This window comes from Calonectris borealis, chromosome 12 (assembly GCF_964195595.1).
Source record: "Calonectris borealis chromosome 12, bCalBor7.hap1.2, whole genome shotgun sequence".
NCBI lineage: Eukaryota > Metazoa > Chordata > Aves > Procellariiformes > Procellariidae > Calonectris > Calonectris borealis.
Window position 1 is genome coordinate 15111498 of NC_134323.1, and position 21142 is coordinate 15132639.

General features: G+C 37.6%; 1 protein-coding gene across 1 annotated transcript in view; it reads left to right on the forward strand.

Annotated features, from left to right (window-relative positions):
- Positions 1-21142, forward strand: part of CDH8 (cadherin 8) — a 140556-nt gene that overhangs the window by 50258 nt on the left and 69156 nt on the right. The window contains exons 3-4 of the mRNA XM_075161449.1: positions 6249-6368; positions 20226-20393. Coding sequence (XP_075017550.1) covers positions 6249-6368; positions 20226-20393 — 288 coding nt within the window. The remainder of the gene's footprint in view (positions 1-6248; positions 6369-20225; positions 20394-21142) is intronic.

Consider the following 21142-nt stretch of genomic DNA (forward strand, 5'->3'; position numbering starts at 1 on the left):
CAGATTGGTAAGCAGATCTTCTGAATGAAATGGAGATTTCAGCCTGTCAAGATTTGGAAAGAGTAGGAAAGAAAGAGTGAGGGAGACCAAAAAGGGCATCAGAAAAGCAAAAAAAAACCAGAAGTCCCTGGGAAAATGAGAAAACATGGTCTCACTAGGTTGCATTATGGTCACATTTTTTATTTTTACCAGCCATTACAATCTTTCAACAAAATGGTTGCCTCATTGAATATGGATTCATGTAAATTTCTGGCACCGACTATGCATAACTTCCTCTAGAACGTGCAAGTTTGAATTCTTTTTTTTTTCCAGTACACACATTTCACTGCCACACCAAAAAATTTGCTTTCCTACTCCCTGTGGCAGCACGTGCATTTTTCTTTCTGACTAATGTGCAGAATCTGTACTCTGACTTGCACATAAAAACACAGCCAAAACAACAGAAGAGCACTAGCTGAGCACACACATCTTATTTTTATGGTGGCTTTTCATCTTAGTTTGCCAGCAAACACAGGCTTTCTTACCTAGCCATATAAAAATACTTTTATTGTTAATTGTGTCTCTGATTGCTAGCCTGTTGCAAAGAGAAGCTATGAAATCTGACACTGACAGAGTAAAACAATCAGCAATGGTTAATGTCTAAATCACATTAGAAGTGTTCATTAATTAAAATCTGTTGAATCTCTTTGCAGTCCATATTTAATCACAGGGTCATTAGCATTGCAAAAATGTACCTCAGAAGAAAATGTAGAGAGTTTTTTAACTGAACATCTTAAAATTTGCCTCATCTATCGAAAAAACGGTTTTGTTTTACATAAGGCAATATTAGGTACATAAAGAAAAAAAGAAACATTGATTATGTTGTTGGGCCAGATTATATAAAACTGCTATATTATTGTAATTAGGACAACAGTGACTTGGACTATAATAGTGGCTTTCTTGTAAAAATCGCACCATTTCAAATTTATAGTCTCTCTCTAAATGAGTTTGCTGTAGCATTGACGAAGAAACAAACACAAGCCAAATACAGTCAAAATTAAACAGAAACAGAAACCTTAGCTGTTTATATTTGCTGGGTAGAACCCAGAATGTTGTTTTTTAACAAGAGCATTTACTTAATAAATGCTCTTCCCTGCATTCTTACTGCTTTTTCAATGCAAAATTTTTATCTTTAAAACTTTAAGCACATTATGCATGTAAAAAATATTTGTGTACATGTAGTTTATAACTGCAGTGTCTGTAGTGGAGTAAAATCCTACTTAAATATTGATAATTCAAAGCTCTAGACTAAAGCATGGAGAGTTCTGCTGTGTTTGGGAGATTACCTAAATAACAGCCATGGTGGCTGTGAGTTCATTTTTTTCTGCATTACTTTTCACCGTCAGGAATCTCTCTGTTCTCCAAATCTTTTGTTCATGCTTAGTTGAAAAGGGGTCTGTCACTTACGGGAGTGGGATGGGTTGCTACTTTTTGTGGACCCGTAGCATCTTGCAGTGGAACCAGAGCAGCACTGTTGTAGCAATATCCTCTGCAGCTGCAGAGGGGACACAGTTTGCTCTTTTATATACTACTTATTGCCAGTGTGAACATATTAATGTGGCATGTTTCACACCTGCATAAGATTTGATTCAAGGTATAGAACAAAAAAATTCAAATTAAAGGTGATAAGATTTAAACTATGTAAAAGCTTAACTAATTTCAACAGTGGAAGTAATTTCTTTAATTTCTGTTTTATGATTGCTTACATCTTTCATAAACAATTTTCATCAATAAGACGTTGGGAGAAAATTACTGAATTTGAGAGACCTTCTCAGAAACTCTGTATGATGGTCGGAAATGAGGTGCTGAGTGGCAGAGACTGGCAGTGTAAGAAATTGATTTCTAGGAGCTGGTAGAGTATTTTATTTTTCCATTCCCTTCATTAGTTTTTATTAGGTGAGGTTATAGTCACACTTCAAGTGACCTGTAAGGGAAAGAAAAAGAAGGGTATGCCATTTTCCCCCCCCATTTTGTGTATATAAACAGTGAATGGGAATACTGACTATTATGTATGTATTTTTAAGGTAGGTATAAATTTCAGATAAACTTGGGGCCTCAATAAGTAATTAAATTATTTTATAACACAAGAAAAAAATCTTGAGAGCGGAGCATCAGGATTGGAAGCAATGCTAGACACCGATTGCTTCTTTTTATTAAGGCGTATTCAACTTTAATGTCTAATGAACATTTGGGATAAAGGATGAGTTTATCAAAGAATCAGCATACCCATTTAAGTTTTGAAATCTTGAAATAAATATCTATAAAAGTCTTCAAGAATTCTCAAGTGAAATAAGAAAAAAATAGACATTATATATCAAATCTTTCTAAACAAGCAATGTAATTATTTCTGAAGTCCTTTGAAATGAGAGCCAGCTAGGCAAATCAAACACAATCTCAAAGAAGTCAACAGTTTCGCTTCTTTATTTTCCTTTGTGTATAAAGGAAACAAAATGGAACAGCCTAGATAAAATACTCTTACGAAAATTTTCACTGTTATGTGATGAGCCTTATCTTATTCCAGCCCTGTCCCATTGTATGATATTCTGCACAAACCTGTTCTGTCTTAGAAGGTTACAAAACAAAAATTTTGTGATAGCAGCTACTCCCACAGAAACCTAGTACATCAGCTGCTATTTCAGTTTGAATCCAGTTGAAGAAAGCGCTGACCTTGTATTGGGTTTGTGTGGCAAGGTTTTGGTAGTGGGGCGGGGGGAGGTTTCTGTGAGAAGCTGCTAGAAGCTTCCCCTATGTCCAACAGAGCCAATGCCAGCCGGCTCCAAGAGGGACCTGCCGCTGGCCGAGGCCGAGCCCATCAGCGATGGTGGTAGCGCCTCGGGGATAACATATTTAAGAAGGGGAAAAAGTTGCTGCACAACTGCAACAGCAGCCGAAGAGAGGAGTGAGAATATGTGAGAGAAACAACTCTGCAGACACCAAGGTCAGTGAAGAAGGAGGGGGAGGAGGTGCTCCAGGTGCCGGAGCAGAGATTCCCCTGCAGCCCCTGGTGAAGGCCATGGTGAGGCAGGCTGTCCCCCTGCAGCCCATGGAGGTCAACAGTGGAGCAGATATCCTCCAGCAGCCCATGGAGGACCCCATACCGGAGCAGGTGGATGCCTGAAGGAGGCTGTGACCCTGTGGGAAGCCCGCGCTGGAGCAGGTTTGCTGGCAGGACCTGTGGACCCGTGGAGGGAGGAGCCCACACTGGAGCAGGTTTGCTGGCAGGACTTGTGACCCGGTAGAGGACCCACGCTGGAGCAGTCTGTTCCTAAAGGACTGCACCCTGTGGAAAGGACCCATGCTGGAGCAGTTAGTGAAGAACTGTAGCCCATGGGAAGGACTCACGTTGGAGAAGTTCGTTGGAGAACTGTCTCCCGTGGGAGGGACCCCACGCTGGAGCAGGGGAAGAGTGTGAAGCAGTCCTCCCCCTGAGGAAGCAGCAGCAGAGACAAGGTGTGATGAACTGACCACAACCCCCGTTCCCCTTCCCCCTGCGCCGCTGGGAGGGGAGGCGGTAGAGAAATTGGGAGTGAAGTTGAGCCTGGGAAGAAGGGAGAGGGGTGGAGGGAAGGTGTTTTAAGATTTAGGTTTTATTTCTCATTACCCTACTCTGATTTGATTGGTAATAAATTAAACTAATTTCCCCAGGTCGAGTCTGTTTTGTCCGTGACGGTAATTGCTGAGTGATCTCTCCCTGCCCTTATCTCGACCCACGAGCCTTTCATTATATTTTCTCTCCCTTGTCCTGCCGAGGAGGGGGAGTGATAGAGCAGCTTTGGTGAACACCTGGCATCCAGCCAGGGTCAACCCACCACAGACCTCTACATTCGTATTTGGTATCACTCATGGGACAGCTGCTGTGAACCGCAGGGAATGTCCTGCTGGGATGGTGGGGCTATAGCCTGAATTCTGCAACGGGGGAGGTAGAGCTTGGCTAAGAGGTTACTTTTTTTACGAACAACAAAATAGAGAATAGGTGTATGAGTTACAGAAGGTGAGCCAACAGAACTTAAATATGTGCGACAATTCTAATAGCTACATCTTTTCATGCTTTGTCACTACTGTGGGCAAGCCACAAAGGGTCCTTTTGTTCCTCTGTTCCTGCAACTTCCAAACTCAAGCTTCCTGCATGCTTCCTTGTCATTGTTCCCTATTTCATTTATTTTCTGTAGCCTATGCCATGGCCTCTGAGTGTGTCCCATGGTTGCTTCCCTGTTACTGTTTTTATTCTCCTGTATGTGAAGGAGGTAATTCAGGATATCATCTATAGGCTGAGGCTGCTGTGCTGGGGACCAGATTTGTGTCATTTATCCCCTTTATCATTTCCATTCAAAGCTACCAGGCATTGACTGTTAGCGTCTGGGTATACAGCAAAGTTTGTAATTGGTCAGGCAACAAATTTCCGATATTAATTCCTTAAAAACCAACCATCAAGTTGAGGATAAAGTCCACTTCTCATGCCCAGTGGTTGGTTAAAGATTATTATATTAAAGGTTAGGTATAAGATTGCCTTTCAACATCAAAAACAATTAAGTTTCAAAACATAAACAGTTTATATGTTCATAAGAACAGGTTCAGCAAGCATCTGTCAAAGATGCAACATAATATTCATCAGCATTGCGTTCCTCTTCCACATGGTACATATCAGCTACTGGCCGCATGGATTCTTCTGGACCCTGCTGAGCAGCAGGAGAGATGCTGGTGGGGCACTTTCCTGCCAGATGGGGCCATGGTAGAGCTTGCCTGACAACCAGCTGATTTGCTTCCCTTCATTGATGTTCTCCCCCTCTAAGAATGGATACATTTATGCCAGTAGCCAAAATAAATGACTAGTACAAGCCATAGTGAGATGTATTTCTGCAACCCGCATTCTCTTCCCTGGGAATTATCCCGTTATTCCCATGCAGCAAACCCGCCACAACTTCAGGCACTACAGAACTTCCATTCCATAAGCGAGGTGTTATCCATCCCTCTAGACGCTCTGAAATCCTGCTAGCCCCATATCTTGCCCTGATGCTCGAAGTGGCCAGGTGGGAAAGCATGAAATGGAAGCTATTGGGTGATATGCAAATTATCTATAAATATGCAAACATTAATCGAAATAATTTGCATTAACTGTAACACACAAAACTGCCCAAAGCCGTAACAGCAATGTGCCATGCAGAGAAAGAAGAAAAGAGAGCGCAGTGCAAGGACATGCTAAAGGGATCTCCTCCCCCTTTAGTTTACTGATCCTGTCCTGAAGCGACGTGTAATTTGGATCCAGCATTACACGAAGTGTGAGAAGGAAGAGGAGACTATTTTTATTGGCATATCCAGAAAATAGGGTATTTTGGTGGGTGCTGTAATTCTTTTCATCTCTGAACATAAGAAACATAATTCAGCCCTTAACCTCTCTCCTAGTCTTGCTTTCTCTCCCTCTGTATATATTGTCTTTGTTGTTATCCTAATTAACATCATCATTATATTTTTAAGTCATAAAAAAAAAAAAACACCTCTGCAGCAAGCTTAATGTAACTGACTGATTTTCATTCAATTTTGCTTCTTACAGAAGTGGAAAGTGCTATGTTGCCTAAGAAATAAGAAGGGCAATTTCCTTAATTTTTTCTTCTGTTTTTTTGGGCAGAGTATGGAATTTATAACTCTGGCTAGACAATGGCCCCCTCAGTGGCAGAGATTCATTTCGGAGACAATAGATGTTGTCCGAACTCTGTCACTGTGGCCACATCAAACCATTATTATGGCTGCAAGCCAAGAGAAGAAAAAAGAATCCTTTTTATTATTGCTTTTCTGTGCAGTCTCTGTAACTTGGCAAGGGTCTTTCAAATCTGATTTTGCAAATCTTAAATGCAACATATTATATTGTATTATTAACCTTGTATTTCGTATGCCTTTGATATGATTCCTTGAAGTCTACACAGATCTATCAGGTAGCTTTAAATGCATTCTACAAAGAAACCTTAAATAATACAGCTACTAAAAAGGTTTTTCTTTTACCTAGAAATTCAGTCTGCTGGCATATATCATCTTGAAAGAAAATGTTCTGTTTGTGTTCCACAAGTAATGTTTTAAGTTGTTACTGATGTTTTTTCTTCTTTTATTGTTGTCATACAACTCACAAGGAAATTAATTTTTGTTTCAATTTTTTTTTAATAAGTTATGCAAATTTCTAGTAAGTGTAGACATTAATTGTGTTTATTCTTTTTATTTAGGCACCTTTGTTACTAAAGTAACAGCTACAGATGCAGATGATCCAGTTTATGGAAATAGTGCCAAGCTGGTTTATAGCATTTTGGAAGGACAGCCTTACTTTTCTATTGAGCCACATACAGGTGGGTGACTCTGAATATGAATCCCTGGGTTATATTTACACAAGTGACCGTGCCTCTTACGTATTTCATATAATACACTTAAACAGGGAGCATAAGTAGATGTCTGTCAGTACTACTGAGTTGTAACACGTGTCTCACTTGTATTCCATCAGAGTCTGATCATGTGAAAAGACAAAGAAAAATCTGTATTAATGATAATGTAAGTAATGGTGATGCTAATATTACAGAAGTTACTGAAGCAAAACTGAAGGTAGTGGAAGTGCCGTGTGACTTGTAACTGATTAGGGATTGAAAGACTTGGCCTGAGGAATTTAATGAGCCTAATGTAATTTTCAATATGAGACTATAGTATTTCCAGTTAAAGAAAGTGCAGTTTAGCTTTGGAATTTTAGTGAATATATTGTGTGTTTTCATTAAAAAATGATTTTTCTTTCTTGATTGGATGGTCAGGGGAAAGAAAGACCATGATAGTGAGTATTGCTATGAAGTTTTATTAGCATGCATTTAGGATGAAAGTCTGTGGTTTTAAAGTCTTGAAAGTCATCTGAAAGAAGTGTCAATAAATCCATTCCCGCTTGTTTCCTGTACATATGTTATACTTAAAGCAAATTCATTTAGTTAGTCTGAGAAGTGTTTTTTAAAGTGATTTGATTTTATTTCTTATATTCTTTCACCTGTTACGAGAAGCTGTTTTTAATCACTGTAAGTCAAGCAGCTGTGATCTCCTAAGGAGAAGAAAACTATAACTCATTTTAGAACATACAAAAATCCACCTGAATTTATATGACCATAAAGGAGTAAAGTAGGAATAAAAATTCTTGTCCTCATGCAGATTAACAAAATTATGAAATAAATCCTAGGAGAAATTATTAAAGGATGCTTTCGATAGATCAAGTGTGCTGAGTTTTTTCATGAACATTAAACAGAGCACTCTTAAACTCTTTAAAGTCTGGAAGTTCTTTAACTCTTTCTGGTGAGATTGCATGGGAAAAATTATTTCCCTTTCCTAGAAATGCCCTAACTTGCAGAGACTTTCGGTAAATAGTGCAGGTCGATAAATATTAATAGATTAATGGATTAATCCATTAAAGTATTTTCTTCTGGTTGAAGGACAGCTATCCGAAGTGTGAAGACAATCTCTGGAATGTGATTCGGTATTTTATTTCATGTTGCATGTAAAATAGAGTTTTACAAAGAATAACTCTTACACAGCACAATGGAAATACAGTAGCTTGTTTCAAAGATAAGTATGTCAAGAGAGCGTTATTAGTGAAGCCCCTTAGTTCATGCTGGCTGATTTGTCACAAGTTATGTGGAAATATAACTCTGACAGACCCCTGACTATCAGGTATCAAAATATATTATTTGGTTTTCTTTAACATTACAAATTGTTGCATGCAGTAATGACTTCAGTCAGCTGTCTTAATTAGAGGGGGATGAGCTGTAGGCTCTCTCTCAGTTTCTACTGGGGAAAGTTAGTGCTTTAGTAGGGGAACTCATCAGCTTTCACAGAGGAACTGAGAAGTGTATTCTTCACCTACACAGAAGATATTTCACTTCTTTCACGCAAAATAGCCTGAAAGAAAATATTCCAAATATAAAAAATTGTTTAATTTTACTCAGGTTTATTATTTGCATTGCATTAAAACCTATGCTTAATCCAATGAAGTAACTATTCATCACCTAGGAAAGTGATTTCCATTATTATAAAAGCCAGAGAAAACTCCAAAGCTTTTTGGTGAACCTGAAAATCAAGATTTTTCTCCTGTTTCACTAGCGTTAAATTCCCCCTCCTACCTTCATTTCCAGTTATAAATATTCCTTTGAGTAGCAGTTCAGTTACCGTGAAAATGACATGTTAGTTTCTAAAGGGAATTTAATCATAAAGAATTCAACTGTGGCTTTGCCACAGTCCCTGAGTAAGCGGCTTCATATTATGGAGCTGCTTCTGAATGAATAAGTGGTTTCAGATTCTCCATTTTTCTAGATCTATGGAGGACATCAGTTATGTTCTTCTCTAAACCATTACAACTGAATGAGTTTATGTACTGAGGCCGTTCTCTGTTTCTTTGCCATCTCTATGTAATGGCCTTTATCTGTAGTGTAACTACCATACTGTTCTTACAGCTAGCCACCAAATAGTTTGTTAAATCCGGAGAGTATGCAGTTGTTTCTATGATATTAGATGGACCTATCCATTGCTTGTAATGTTTTAAAATTTGCAGAATTTGTCCTTGTGTCCGAGATGTGTCTTCATTCACTTAGAGAAATCGTAGCCGTACTAAATGTCAAATTGTGTAAAGCCCTCCAGCATACATTTGTTTAAAATATGAAAACAATAAATATACATAAAAGTCTAGTCATTAAGCTAACCAGATGCAGTAGTCATGTAGAAACTGCAGCCACATGTTATACAGGATGAAAAAGGTTGCTCTAAAACCTAGCAGCCTTATAGCTGTGGTTCTTCTGAAGAGAAGTGTTGACTTCAGAAAACGTAAGGAACTATGCAGCACATTTTCTTGGTAATACCAGAATTTTGGAGCAAGGGTATGATAATGTTTATTACATACCAGAGAGAGTTTTATGGGTTGTTACATGTAGTCTTAAAATGCCAGTAGTATTATGCTAAGATAGCTGCAATTTTGCAGTAGCTTGTGGCACGGCACATTTCGCCTTTTCGAGGTAGTGGTGCATAAACCACGCACACCAGTTTAGCAGCTCTGTATTTCGGGCAGTAGTGCCGTTACCATGGACAGATAGGGTGGAAGGTGCATTTTAACAAAAAGAAAATGTCCAAAGCAAATAGAAAGTATGTAGATGTTTAGTTGTTTCTTTATACGTATCCAACCTTAGCAATGTGAACCATCACAACTAATATTTGTTTCCTCTTAGTAACTAGGCCAGGAAAACACATTATCTTACACATTTGTGTGTAGTACTCGGGAACCTCAGTGAAAGTTTTCATATTTGGATGCTATTGTGACAGTGTACAAATAAAAGCAGAACAGCCAGGTATAGTAGTGTCTTATCCAAACCAAACCAAACCTGAAGGTGATCCTCCAAGCGTGGTAGATATTTTAGGGTTTGGGGTTTGTTTGTTGGGGGTTTTTTGGTAGGGGCGAGGATGGGGATGTGTGTATAGCTACATTTTCTCTGTGGTTGCATTTCATTAGTGCCCCTGCTAAGCTGAAAGCCTTTCTAATTCACTTGAAACAGAATTGTGTCCGAACACAGATATTGTGTCTTTCCCAAAATGGAATACCGTTTTAAGAAATGGACTGAAGTGGATCACTTCAACATAGAATGTAAATATTTTCTGTCATTTGTGGGATTGTATTGAATGTTATCAAAAGTATAGCTACTTAGAGCTGATCTACTTACTATTTTTCTATATGACTGGCTTTTTATTAGCTTTGCTTATTAGAAATTAAGACTAGATTTAGATCTGTGCAGCTACCAGTACCAGGGCAGCCATAGATAGGCTGTACTGCCTATAATTGTTTTCATTTCCTGGCTCAGACTAAAGATTTTCTGACCTTGCTGCTTTGTTCTAGTGGTACTTAGCTGACAGCTGACCGTCAGGAATAATCCCAATCATGCCTCCCGATTCCTCTCCCTTCTGCAGTACAAAAAGGGGGAGCAAAGGTGTAGGATATGGCTTCATGCCTACAGCAGAAAGGGTTGCTGTACCTGAGGGTAAACCTGAGGAAAGTAGTTGCTTACTCTTCTGCTTTTTTGTGCCTACTAACTTGACATTAACTAGGTGTAGTCCTTGTTTGAATCACACTCTTGGTTGAAACTCTGACAGTACTCTCAACCTTCTTGCTGAAACAATTCTATAATGCTGGGTGCACAGAAATAAGTACTGGTAAGTGACCCATAAAACAATAATTTTCCATTACCCTAGATGAAAAATGCATATACTTCTGCAGTTCTAGTTTGCAAATTCTTCTGTATGAGTTATAGACACATGAAAGAAGGTAATTCAGAAGTTATTTTTCATTCAGTGCTCTGAATATGGCTTAGGGTAAATGCTTTTTTGATGACTTGTTCTGAATATTTTTCATTTTTCATAGGTGAATTTTAATATGACCACTGGTTTATTGGATAGAGAGTAAACTTAAATAATACATTACAAAGATACAGATTCAGATTTTCTATGAGAGGCTAAACCTACACTGTGATGACATCAGATTAGTAACGAAACTCATGGTGGACTAAAATATATTCCGTAAATCATTATCATTACATTTGACTAACTGATGTCAGGTTTCCTGACTAGTGTGTGTTATTTATAAAGGTATACAAGTTGTATGTATTCTCTCATAATCCAAATAATGACAATCAAAATGCTAGGGAAGGGGGTTCCTTAAGACTGCTAAAAGTAGCTGAAGTACACTTCTCACTTTTAAGCTTTTTTCGGGGATATTAAATCATGACTGTCAGCTTTAAAATAAGATTATCATAATGTAACGTAATATGAAGCGACACTGTGTTCTACAATATAGGAATGGCAGAGAAAATACATTTTCAGCTGTGTCTGACTTATTTACATTTCACATGAACTTAAATAATGTCACTCCTACACATATCTGAAATACAGCTACATGAACAAGGCAAATTACGCCAAGCGACCTACTGCACTGGAAAACACATTATATTATTCAAGCATAAACCCTTACTATATATGAAAAAGAATAGATTTTAAACACTGCCATCTTGGATATGGTCATTTGGTACAACGCCAAAGCTCAAGTTAGTAAAACTGAGATGAATAGAGGAATCAGGAGACCTAGAAAACTAAAGACTCTCCTAACAGAATGTGGATATTTTTTTGGAGAGTGAATAATTGATTTTTTTTTTCTATACCTAGCTTTAACTTCCAGGTGAAAATGCACATGCTTTAATCAACAGAGCTTTTAATGATTTAGTATATGGCCCTCTCTGGACCACAGAGTTGAACCTGCGACACCCTGTGGTTCTGCAAACAGAACATAAATGAGTAGGCCTAGGAGGCATGAAAACGGCATTCAGCAGAAGTCAGGTCTGCATCTTTTATTTTAATCTGCAATCTTTACTCTCTTCCTCCATCTAGACCTTGAAATACAGTCCAGCAGAATAAAAACAAGTAAGGTAGCAAGAGGATAAATGACAGCAACTTTTGAGTTACAGACATTTTTGTGATGTTACAGACTATTTCTTCTATCTGGTTGTTAATGTCCAGTTTATTAGTAATGGTGCGTATCAATGATAGCACAGCTGCCCTCAGAGTGTTGCATGTAGTACTGATGAGACCATCATCAGAAAAAAGACTACTGAAATACTGAAGAAAGTTCAAAGCAGGGTAGCCAAGGTGAGAAGAATATTACTTATAATGAAAGATTGATTGAACTTAATTTGTATGAACTGGATAAGAGGTGATTAAAGGAGGATATGAAATCACTGCACAAATATTTGAAAGGTGTTAATAAAAGAGAGGCATGGGGACTGTTTCTGTAATTACTCATGATAAAATGACAAGGTAGCATTTTCAAACTAGAGAGAGATGGGTATACAATTTTGATACAGGAAGTAATCTGCAACTGTAAGGGGAAAGTAATGAGCTGCTAGGAACAGAACTAACTCGTGTTCAACAGAGCCTTTCTAAATAGTTCAGTTTCTAAATAGTTTAGATTTAAACCCTCATGGGGTTAGTGCAGTGAAAGAACTTGTTCGACATTAGTCAGAGCCTGGATTGAACTGCTGCTTTCTGGCTCATTTCATTAACTGGTGCTGCTGTGATATCCTTGCCAATTACTACAGATTTAGTTCAAGTTACCTAATCTTTTAACTGAAACAATTTTAAGAGGCATAAACTGGGATGGGTAGATGTTGTTCTGTCTTAGCAAGTGAGGCGTAGGAACTCCTTTCCTAGAGCAGAAGGCAGGTATGTGCAGCAGCATACAGAAGGTAGGTCCATGCAGCCCAGATAGCAGCATTCCCAAGGTAGCAGAATTGGCTCCAGCACATGCAAGGATTTCTAGAGTTTATACTTGGTCGCTTCCGTTACAGCCCCGTCAGCTCTGTCTTGACAGCATTTGATGCACTTAGGCGCAGTGCTGAAAATAGAGTATATTTTCAAACTAGTATAAGCCTTTTCTTGTCATTGCGTACTAAGTATGCTGTGCAACCTTAGGAGTTGTGTTAAGGTGTTTGTACAGAGATTCTTTGGTGATTCTGAGAGTTGTCTTGGTGACAGCCCATTAGGAGAGAGAGTTGTACTGACAAACTGCTAGTGCAGCAGACCCGAGGGTCAGTCCTACAGTTCTTGCTTTTTACTTAGAACTATAAAGTGCAACTATTATGGATAAGGTATGTAGGATTGGGTCCTTCATTAGCAGCAAGAGCTGTCTTTTCTGATTAATAAAGGAAGTACAAAATCACTGCAGAGATGTTTGAAAAGAGTTGCGATGGTCTGTAGTTGGTAAAGATGAGTGGCTTAAGATCAAGACAGATTGGCATTTGAAAAAAGGTGATTTCTGCTTTTAGAGTTTATGTAATAATGGTAGTAACAAAAAAGCTGATACCACACATTTCTTGCATTTCAGAGCAATATCTCTATCATTTTAGAAAGCTAGTGAGATAGTTAGGACTTAACCATTTTCCTCATGCTGACTAGGAAAACAGGGGCTACGTATCTAAATAATGTTGTGCTTCAAGAGATGAATTAGAGAGAGGAAATTGAACTACACAGCTAGATTTGGAAAGCGTCTGAAAAAGAATCCAAGGCTACTTTCTGTAAAGTGTCTAGTATAATTATAGGTATTGGAGGATCATTACAAATAAAATCCTAAGGAAGCAAGGTCATAAATGCAGTGTAGAATATTTATTGTGTTCATTCTCAGTTGGCGAGAGGGTCATACTATGCTGGTGAAACTTGGTCCCAGGGAAAAGGGAATGGCTGGTGAGTAGAGATGAAAGCTTTTTACTTATACTAAAAAACCCAGATACAAGTTCATCTGAATTAAAAAGGTAGTATTACAATAGGTGTTACCCAGTCGTATTCTATATGATATTCTTGAAGCAGAATACATATAGTGAAAGGTAGGTAGTGTTAATTTACGCACAATGGCAAACTTACAAGGTCTACTTCAGAATGAAAGCAAGATCAGAAAACACAAAAATGGTAGTAATATGGGCTGAAGAAGAAATTACAATAGATTGTAGGTTACAGAAGAAACAAGAGAATTAATAAAACGATACTCAACCTTCATCTCACTGTTTAACAGACAGGCAGGCAGTGCTATCTTCCCCATACAATTTTAAAAAATAGACATGGTAATAAGATATGTACACTGTTAGCTTCTCTCTTAAAAATACAAAAATGGCACAGAATCACTCCACATAAAATGGTATAATATAGTATTCAATTCCTCACCTAGTGATTATTTTTACTGTGGCTAATGTCTTGGATTTGAAATATATCTATATCTGAACGTAGCTGAGACAACTCCTGTAATTGATAATTTTTCTGGAAAGTTAGCCAACTTTGCTAGAGATGACATATTTTTCTTGTCTTGCTAAAATAAAAACCCTAAGGCATTAGAACTAAGTAAGAAATGATAATATTTTATGGTAAATTTTATCAAAACAATTATGATTTTTATGAAGGGTAAATTGAATTAAAAATAATGGATCAGTATGCCTGTATCACATTATCAAAGTACTAGAATTTTTTTAGTTTTCAAGAAAGTTAGTTGTGATCTATTCATTTTTTAGGAATTATGGTACGGGTTTTCCACAGATCTCCAAGTGAACCTTTTTTATGGACTGCTAAAACATCACTGAAGTCAGCATGCTTCATGGGAATACAAAGAATGCATCTCACGGCTGAAGACATTACAAGATTGATTTTTCAGGAGTTTGGGTCCTAAATGACTGCTATATTTAATAAGAATCTCCACCAAGACTAGCACAGAAGGAAGATCAAAGCAATAAGACATGGTTTAGTGGTGGACTTGCCAGTGCTAGGTTAACAGTTAGGCTTGATGATCTTAAAGGTTTTTTCTAACCTAAATGATTCTGTGATTCTATAACTACTTAGCTCTTCCAAAATGAAGAAGGGAAAGTTCCAAAGTATGCAAGTTGAAATAGCAGGAAGTCTTCATCAAAATGTCTGAGATGAATGAGATGCTTCAAAGGCTTTTCAGGGCCAGATTCCAATTTTGCATAGTGCTTGCTTGGTTTTGTTCCATGTTCTCAATTATTATTATGTGCAGTTTCATAGCATTGCCATAAAGAGATCCTTAAAAAAATAGAGAGGAAAGTGAAAAGTGAAAAACAGATCCTTATTTCTATTGTTCCTTTTGCTTTTCTTCTTTCTCTTCATCAGCTATAGCTTCTGACACATTGCTTCTTTTCCCCTGATCTTTTTCAGTGTGAGACAGTGTATATTCTTCCAAATAGGTTTTTGAAAGTAGTCCACAGGGGTGCATTTTAACTGATTCAAGTTGTGAGGCAGATTGTGCAAATTGCTCAGTGTGTGCATTTAGGACCACTGTAAAAGTAAATCCTATTCTGCAGCTGTTTTATTTGCTATTGAGCAGTGTGACACCAATAGCTGTTTAGGAAAAGCAACTCAGCCAAAAAAAAAAAAAAAAAAAAACCAAAAAAAACCAACTAAAGGTACTTCCAATATTGGGGGTGTTTTGATTCTTTGAAGAAATAGATTACTACTTGATTTCTTTACCTTCCAACCCGCTTCCTGATGTTTCCAGCTTTAGTCGGAGGATCCGTAGCCATGCAGGTATCTGTTCAGTGGTTTTACTACATGTCCATTGAATGTTTTCACAGGACTAAGGTTTGTGATATATTTTAGAGTACATAGAGATAAAGCCTTATCTTAAACAATATGGAAGAAGAGACCTCAAGTGAGAATGCAGTGAGCACCCTTGCCCCAAAAAAGGATCAGGTTTATCCCTTCTCATTCTCGACAGACGTTTGTCTGATAGGTTCTTAAAAACTTTCAGTAATGGAAATACTACAAATTCTACAGGCAGCCTTCTGTCTGTACTTAACTTCTCTTTTAGAGAGTGTTCCCCTAATTTTTTAACTGAAATCTCTCTTGCTGCAATTTAAACCCATTTTGTGGTTTATATTTTAGGCCTATTATTTCTTCTCTTATCCCCAGTGGAAAAGGAGAGTAACTCCCAGTAATTTTTAATATATTTGGCTGTAAAGTCTTTCCTCATACTTCCCTAACTATATAAACCAATTTTTTTCAAATCTGGACACACTGTTCCAGCTGCAGCCTTACCAGTATGCGTGAACTGGAAGGATTATTCCACAGTTCTTCCATATAACATACTAGCTAATATACCACAAAATGTTTGAGCATTTTTATAGCAAAATGCTGTTGATTCATTTTCAGCTCATTTTGACTCCACATTCTTTTCTGTCTTGTGAGTCATCTGGTCTATTGTAATTGTGAAGTTAATTGTTTTACCCACACAAAATACTTCCTAGTTGCCAAATTGAGTTGCATCCTGCTTTTTTAGACTATCCAATTTGTCAAAATTGTTTTGAACTCTAATCCTGTTTTTCCAGTACTTGCAATGGCTCCCAACTTTGTGTCATCTGAAAGGCTTGATAAGTTCTTCCTGTCTTCCATCATTCAGGAAATACTGAATGATGCTAGAAGCAGAACAAAGGCTGCAAACCACTTCACCCATCCATCCACTTTGACAGTAAGCCATTGATAACTGTTCTGAATACAATCTTCCAACAAGTGTCTACCTGCCTTACATTAGTTTACGGTAATTCTCATCCCTCGCTTTTAAACTACTCTTCTGTTTGGCACATATCATTTTCATCCATCATAGCATGCTGAAAGTGATTATGTTTTTGTTCTCGATTTGTTTCTGAGTTGAATTGAAGTAGAGCAGGTTGAATGCTCAATGAGTTAACGTTCTGTGTGCTGCATGCCTACTAGTATTTGGTGAGCCTGAATTGTTTTCTAAAAATAGATTGAAAGTTTCAATACTTCCTGTGAGCCCAGCCTGAGAACTGGTGAGTAAAACAAAAGAACAAATAAATATCCTTGAAATTCTCTATGCATAACTCCCTTCGTCTGTCTTTGTCTCGATCACATTACTTAGGTGAGGATGGAGCCTTTTTGTGTTTATTAATTTTGCCTCATAAGAGATACCGACACTTCTCTTTTGCTGACTTCCATTCTATAGATTCTGAATATAGAAATACTGGTGGTAACACATCAGCCTGTGTAATTTGGATATATCTGATGTTTAAAAACCTTCAGTTCCTCTTAGAGTAATTGAAACAATAAACTTCTTTTTAGCTTTTTATTGTGTTTGATATTGAAACTTGACTTTATCTTTGACTCTTAGCTTCTGGCAAATGGTTTATGGGCTGAGACAGCAGATAGAAATATGTAGAAAAATATTGAAATAACAGGTTGTGTTAGTAACTTTATAGAGGAAAAAAAAGCAATTTTTATGTCTTAAAAGTCAGAAACTGTAAATCTGATTTAGACACTTTTTAAGGTATTTAATATTCCTGGTATCTTTCAAACCATAGACAAGGGCTAGACTGTTCCATACATTAAGAGACAAATTAAAATACATGTCTAGGAAAAATCATCATTTTATTGAAATAATCAACTTGTCTCAGGGGAAACTGCAGAATACAAAATGTGACATCTTACACAAGTCATCTGTGGGCTAGACTTAACTATATAAATTAGGTTTAAAAAAAAAACCAAACAAGGGAAAGTCTGCCTAAAAAATAAAAATGGAGAAAAAGTTATAGCAGGCTTAATACAAAACCCATTGAAATAGGGTTTCACTGATCTTTGGATCAGCTCTATTAGTGGAAAAAAATTAATGTGGACCAAATTCTGATACCCTAAGTTTTCATTAGCATCCTTTTCATGAGTCATCTCATTTATAACGATAGAATTATTTGCCGAATGCATCATTATTATTCCTAAACAGTAAACCAATCAGTCCAAACCAGTCACAACTGTCAAATGCTTTTAGAAATAAATATCATTTACTCTCCTTACCCAGGCTGCTATGGAGGAAATGGCCCTACTCTTTTACTGAATGTATTTTGCACCTATCGCATCTGATAAATGTTTATTATTATCTTCTGGGGTTTACTGTTCTCCTGTTTTCATTAAAAAAATTTAACAGAAGCATATTCTTCAGTGTTTTGCGGAATAACTTATGTCCCCTCCTATAGATGGTATAGAATAGTTAAATTACATTAATGTTGTACTTCAAGCTGCTTCATTGGTTTTACAAGCACTGGATTACATTGTATTTGTCAGGGTCCTGAGCACAGCCTCTTCAAGGAGTTTAGCTGGTTAAGTTTGGAAGTGTGGCTGGCTGCGTCCAAGGTCGGCTCTTTTGCTGATACGAGCTGTTGTGAAGAAAGCTTCATGCAAGGGCCACCCCTCCTTTTCCGTGGGAGCTGCTCTTAGGCTGAGGCTCTACTGCTGGCCCCCGGCTGTGCTGCATCTGCGCCCAGTCTCGTATTTTCTCGGTTCTGACCCAGATCCAGACCTCCAGCTGGGTTTCCTGGCCTGGCCTCAGACCTGCCTTGTTGCTGTGGCCTCGCTGAGTGATCATCAGCCTGTGGCTCATCCTGGCCACTGTCTCTGGATCTGAGCGGGACCCTGACTTGCCACTCTGCAGTCTGGCTCCTTGTTGGTGAGGTCACTGCTCCTGCCTTGTTTCCACGCTCTGCTCCCAACTCACCTTTAACTGCACTGCACTGGCCTTGCTGCTCCTAACCCCACTTACCCCATGTTGGAATGAAAAATGACTGATTAAGTATCAAGTTCCTTGGGAACAAGAGATTACTCTGGCTTGGCCGTTGCAGACATAAGATAGAGGTTTCATTTTCATCCAGAATTATATTTATAAAATAAGAGAACAAGTAAGAGAAACAGTATAAAGTAAGAGAACAACCAAAAATATTTTATGGAAATCATTTACAAAAGCGTAGGTTACGAGACTGCTATTAAGTTATGTTTGGTGGTTTATGTAGCAAGCATATTGCTTTATACTAAATGCCTTACACTCCCTTGCTCTTAGCTTGGTCCTGTACTCAGCCAAGAAAAGAAGGTCTGATCAGATTCTTAGTATTACAATATTCAAGACAAATGGATTCTAAAATTTACTAAAATGCATCTCTATTAATGATAAAGACCAGGAACATTTCTTTATTCACCATAAATACATGAATAGATAATCTCAGCATTTCAGCCAGAGTGTCATTTCTAAGAAGCTTATTTAACAGAAACTATCCATGTGAAAGAAAAAGAGCTATTTGAAGTCTCCACAGCTATGCTAGTCCCAGTAGAGAAATCAAAACTAACAGATTCGCAATAAGTATTGATTGACATCTACTCAACAAAGAACAGGTAAAAAAAAAAATACATTGCGAGAGCTAATGAAATGTATGATCAGGCCCAATAACGGGTATGTATGATCCAGGGTGTGAACTTGGCCACTCTATTCAACATGCAAATGTCAACAAATATATGGTACAATATAGAATTCTTACCTTCTTTTTTTAATGACTTGGTGAGTTGCTGTCAATGTTTGCCCATAAACTGTGTCCTTCAGCTCTGTAAGTACAGGCCCATGAAAAGAGACACCCTTTATGCCTCATAAGAATGCTCAAGCACCATGGTTTAAAGGAACCACTACAATGGTGGATTCAGTTCCCCTCGGCACTCTTACACTTCACTTAACCACTAAGATAACCCACTCAGTTGAACTTTGTGCTCTCTTTTCACAGACAAATGATTTTTTTAAAAATAGAATTAAAAAACAGGATTAAAAGAAAAAAAAAGCCATATTTCAATTTAACATTTAGACTTGTTTTCCCTAGGTTTAGTGGGACTTCTTTAGTTGACATTACTAGACTGTCATGAACACCATTTAAATGTACCATTAAACATTTAGTATTGCACTTTCCGTACTGAATGTTGTGAATATAATAGCACGTTGCAGGTGGAGAAGTTTTGGAAAGAAAAAAAGATTTTATTATTTCTTCTGTTAGATGTCCATGAAATCTATAGGAGTTTGCAGTGGATCTGGCCCTGTATTTAATTGGACTGCCCCTTGCAGATATCTTCCTGCTAGCCCACTGACATTTTATATTTTGATGTACTACAGATCATTTTACGTCTCTGTCTTTAAAAACTTCCAACCTAATAAAGTAGGTGATAGCAGCTTGCTGAGATCATTGTCCAACACGTGACCCTCCTAGAGTAGGGACAGTGGAGTGACTTTAGGAGTTTGCAGTACTGGTGACTGTGCTGAAAGACATACTGAAAGACATGCTGTCATTCTCCAGTAGAAGTTTAGGCACTTGATTTAGGGCTTAAGGGAACAACTGTAGCCTGGATTATATACAAGAGCAGATTAAATAATGGTTTTGGTTTTAAAATACTGGAAACAATTAATCTGACCGATACGCTTAACGGTGTTTAAGGTTAAGTTTACTACATGGTTGTCTTCTGTTTGTGAATTCTGTGGGGAAACGATGGATTTCTGTGGGAAGTAGGATAGAAACCAAAAAGTTTATGAGGGAAAAAATGTAAAAATTAATATGTATCACAAGTGTGATTAATTCTTGAGTTTTGAACCACAATTTCATTGCACTTTTCATTAAATCAAGATAGGTGACCTCTAATATACTTTTTTGAAAATCTCAAATTCTTCTTTATCCTTGGTACTAAGAGGCAACTTAATTTTTATATTTTTATTTACATATATCCATAAAAATAGCTGCAAAACTGAATTTGGGTCTGTACCTGACTTTTTTCCCCCCCCATTATTGTAGCTATAATTAAAACAGCTCTTCCCAACATGGACAGAGAAGCCAAAGAAGAATACTTTGTGGTCATCCAAGCAAAGGACATGGGAGGACATATGGGTGGACTCTCTGGAACTACAACAGTGACAATTACACTCACTGATGTTAATGACAATCCTCCTAAGTTTGCACAGAGTAAGTGCCATTATGTGTATGTGTTCTCCTATATAAGAAAGTAATATAGTGCCTGTTTTTTATTATCAAGCTCTTTTTTTTTATCATCATATTGCCTGGGTTTGTAATGTAGTTTAAAAATATGTAGCTGCTATTAGAGAAAGATTAATAATCCTCTGCCTGATTAAGAGCTTAGGAAAGAGGGAATTACATCCACAACAGTGTACACAGCTCTGTCTTCCTTGTTACCCCTCTTACATCCACACAAAAGGGCTTGGGAACTTTTTTCATACATTTATTTGCTTTCAGTGCAGTTGTTTCTAAGTGCTAGTTTTAGTTGCTGTTATATGTGCTTCCATCTCATGCAGACAAGTGACACCACCAGTAAAAGACATATATGACTAGTAAAAGAAATAAAGGTCTGACTAATTAGGTACTAGCGAAGAAAACAAAGAAAATAAGTCTGAGTCTAGATAATTGTTGATCTTTAATTCAAAATCCATATTTACTACTGTGGTTCCAATGGATATCTTGCTGGGCTAGGTTAAAATGATTTGGCATCCTGCTGAGATTCTCTACAAGCTTTGCAGTCTATTTCAAAGATGAAGACAAAAAGAAAAAAGAAGAGGGAAGAGCATAATGACTGGATCGATTTTATTTTGAACAGGTGCAATCTAATGCACTATTAGAAACTTATCTTTTTATCCAGCTTGTTCCGAAAAACTAAAGTTGTAAGGTATTAAGGGTCTGTTCTGAGGCTGGAGAATGTT